Genomic DNA, 3,913 nt, shown 5'->3' on the forward strand with positions numbered 1-3,913 from the left:
CACCATCTGCCACAAATTTAGACAAGAGGAACCTCAATTGTGTCCAAATACAACATTTATTTTAGTATTTGTAGATAGTATGACAAAACTATCATATTTTGAACTCCTTGGTCATAGCACTCCCTATAGATCATAGATAATTTGATCAAGAGTGCTAGTTAATGAAATTTAAACCATCTATGTTGGATGCTTGGTGCAGTTAAGCATTCTACGTGAAGGCTCAAATTGTAGACAACGATGAGAGCTCGATGTAGTAGACTCTAGAAGATGGACACCTATGTGGTGAACGTGCACACTCGACACCTAATCGGTGCAAGCAAAAAACACAAAGGTCACATTAGCCTCTGTTGTGATGCAAGCACTTAACTGATTTTTGGAGTAATGAGTAGTCCAAATTATTTCTGTGACTAAGCTCTTGCATCAACTATTGAGTTTGTCATTGAGCTTTTTTAGTAACTGAGTTTAGCCCATTGAGTTGTTCCTTGATTATCTTTGTGGTGTTTTGCTCCAGTACAACCTCTTTGATGCTTGAGTTATATGCCTAGCTTTGAGAGTACCTCGAGGTCATTGAAGAAGCTCGCTTAGTGAGAGTTTCTATGAGAGAGAGAGAGAGAGAGATAAAATACCCATAGTGTTAGTAGAGCTTCCAAAAAAAGTTGAAACAAGAACAAAACCTTTTGTACATGGGAGTTCACAGTATGAAACTCTCAACTTATAGAAATGAGGCACAAAGATACAAACATGCAGATCCCAAGTATGCCATCTCTCCCTATCAAGTCTTTACAAAGTCATCAACAAAAAAGTAAAGGCAACAACAACCATGAGCCACAGGTCGTGCTAACAATTCTCATCATGTTAACCATTTGTTGACTTAAAATGATCATCATCAATAGTTGAGTATATCAATCCTTCATTCACCAGAAACTCAATGGCATCCCTGTTTCACAAGCAAAACTGGAATTAGCAGCTTGTATGTAGTGTGACCAAAGGTACTGTTGATACCTTCCAAGAAAAAAGAAATATAGCTCCGACCATTGCATAGACATCCGCCCATCAGACGGGCAGGTAAGGACTGGACAGATCCCAATCCATGAGGCATGGACAGGTGAGATCCCCTTAAATTGGGCAGGAATCGTGTGTAAAGACCCTACCCACCACTACTGTCAAAAGACAGCCCATACAATGCCAGGTGAAACACATTCATAAGCCTTTTGAGTTCACAGATGCTTACTTGACTTGCTTCTTGTTGAATCCAACCATTCTCCGGCCCACCTCATCCACATGCAGCCCTGCTTCAGCAGACCTGCAGACAAAATTTTCATATTCAAATTTTAGTCATGAAGAGCATACTGTGCCCTGCATCCAATGAAAGAAAGAGTAAGACTATAGCCACATCAAATAAAACAACAGCCTGAAGAGGACCAGGTGAAAAGGATCACACTGAAGTAAGCACAATTACATACAAGCTTGATGGTTCTTCAAAGATAGCATGTACTCGCTTCTGACACTCATCCATGGAGCCACTGACTGCAGCCATGTTGGGGGGCATGTACTGCACAGAAAAGAAAATGCCAAAAATAAGGAAGGACCTAAACAGTAGTGCATGAATATTACAGTGTTCTGCTTACCTGATTGTAATTTCCAGCAAGGCCAGTGCCTCCACCAGTTGGACCTCCGTACGTAGGGTTTGAAGCAGCTTGTACAGCAGATCCTGCCCCACTCAGCTGAGCACCCTGGCAGACCAAAATACAGAGATGATATCATATCTGCAGATAACCAATGGCTCTAATAACTCGCTGCGAAGAAACTGCCAAGAACATACCGTGGTTTTCAAGTTATGCAGGTGCACAAATATGCACTCCAAAAAATGGAAAGTTATTTCATTAAAGTCTGTAACAGGCCTACAATAGACAAAATTTGAAATTAACACCACATTTTCTGCCAACTCGCAGATGAGAGAAGGGTAATGCCAGTAACCGAGAATGGTACCAACCTTACAGAAAAAGCAACAATATTTTTTTTGCCCTGGAAAGATCGTAGATGGCCATGTACACGCACATAAACTCCATTCCTGTGGATTCAATACCAGAGCATGAATTGCAGACAATGCTTTACAAGAAACTCCACTGGCATGATGCCATGATCTCACCAGCTTAAGGCTTGAGCTTGTGTGAATTACTCACTGTATTGCATTCATCTCCATGCTTTCATGTGTGTCTTGCCCATCGATCCTGCATGCAGAACGCAAAACTCAGAACAGTTTTAAGGCTTTACTGCTGCAACAACCTCAAAAAAAGAGTTCCCAAAATAGTGAGGAACATACCACCGTTTTACTTCAACCCTGCCTGTACCATCATCAAGAAGGAAAGATACATCAGTGGACCTCTCCTCCTTGTTAAAAACCATTCCCACTAATGTTACCTGAATCCAAAAAGAACCATAAGCACCAGTGGTTCATTGGGTTGGGCCAAGGGTGTGAAGTAAAGCAAATAAAACTACTAACATTGTTGACATCCACGCCATCCACATAAAAGTTGTCATCAGATGGATTTTGAACAGCCTGACTGATCTGCTTAACTGTCAATGGTAGGAGGCCAGTATTCTGTGATCCACCCTTCTGCAACAACAAAAAACAAAACAGACTCAGAGACCAAAACCCTGGCACTAAAGAATACCTGCACATCCTCCCAACTTTATGTCCACTTTTCGCCTTGAGCTCAGATGTGGACAGTAACTTCAGAATTTGAAGACAAGTCAAAGGCCATTCCCATCCACTGGGACTGAAGTTGTCACCTCTAGTTGCATGACACAGTATTTGGCAGATAGCTCCGTTTTTCATTACTGACCAGTGCACCTGAAAGCTCACATCCTCGTGTACTGAAGGAACTTAAAAACGTGTGATTAAAGTTTCATGGGGGTTTACTCGCAGAGCTTCAGACCATCACCAGCTCCACGGATAATCCAGCTTAGGCTACTACGACAACCGCAGTTTCATCATCGATGCCCCAGATGTGGGTACAGGTCAGGCACTAAGATCAAAATCGCCATACAGAGACTACATTGCTAAGTTTCTTACATCTCTAGTAAATGGCATGATGAAGGTTAGCATCTAAGAAAATATACCACTCACAACTGCAATCAAGGTATCTCATTCAGCTTAACGAGAAGAGTAGAAGCAGGGCCAAATGCAAAGAAATTCGCCACCCCATCACGGCCCCCCTAAGAGCAATTTGTTTTAAGGAGAACAGTATAATTTTCATCACCCTTCATACCCGGGTACCTTGGAAGTGCCTCCTGCTCTAGCCTTCCACCTGCTAAAGTTTCCGTAAAGAAATGCAGCGTGATGAACAATTACATGCCCTCGCTACGTGGAGACGAAACACTACTTACTCTGCCGCTGGAGTGGCCGTCCGCAGACTGAGTGGCAGACTGTGAGGGCATGAAACCCCCACCGCTGAAGAGGGAACCGCCATCCGACTGACCTTGGTACCCATACATCTCTCTCTCTCTCTCTCTCTCTCTAAGAAAGGTTTCTTAGGTTTGCAGGCAAAAGAATACAGCGTAGGAACAGAGCATTACTAATAAGCCTTCCGACTGTTTTCCCGCCCGGTTTCGGACACATTCACATTGGGGGATCATAGAGGACGTCAGGCCCAAAAGATGGGGGATGCGTAGGTTTTGGTCACCAATTTACAAAACTGGATAGATGTAATTATATAACGCGGATGAGTATGAGGCGGATGCTCCTAGATTTGGAACAAGCTTCTCAAAGAATTCTTACACAACATGTTAACCAGCATCAGTCATTGATGAAGTTAATCGTTTTGACTACAGCAAAGCTTGTTCACGTGTAAGTGTGTGTGAGAGTAAGGAGAAAGATAAGGGTCATGACATTATCATCCTTTACAATTGA

At 42.6% G+C, this 3,913-nt stretch overlaps 1 protein-coding gene across 1 annotated transcript; it reads right to left on the reverse strand.

Annotated features, from left to right (window-relative positions):
- Nucleotides 1–692: 692 nt before the first annotated feature.
- RPA32B (Replication protein A, subunit RPA32) lies at nt 693–3,567 on the reverse strand. Its single transcript, XM_086825582.1, has 10 exons — nt 3,391–3,567; nt 2,504–2,617; nt 2,324–2,421; nt 2,184–2,231; nt 1,994–2,071; nt 1,823–1,901; nt 1,629–1,733; nt 1,464–1,552; nt 1,232–1,303; nt 693–937 (listed from the first exon to the last, which is right to left on the reverse strand). Exons 1-10 carry the CDS (start codon nt 3,496–3,498, stop codon nt 856–858), a joined length of 873 nt encoding a protein of 290 aa, XP_086681708.1. The 5' UTR covers nt 3,499–3,567; the 3' UTR covers nt 693–855.
- Nucleotides 3,568–3,913: the final 346 nt, after the last annotated feature.

The sequence above is a fragment of the Cibotium barometz genome, chromosome 32, assembly GCF_041138505.1.
Source record: "Cibotium barometz isolate CiBa-2024 chromosome 32, ASM4113850v1, whole genome shotgun sequence".
In the NCBI taxonomy this organism is placed as follows: domain Eukaryota; kingdom Viridiplantae; phylum Streptophyta; class Polypodiopsida; order Cyatheales; family Cibotiaceae; genus Cibotium; species Cibotium barometz.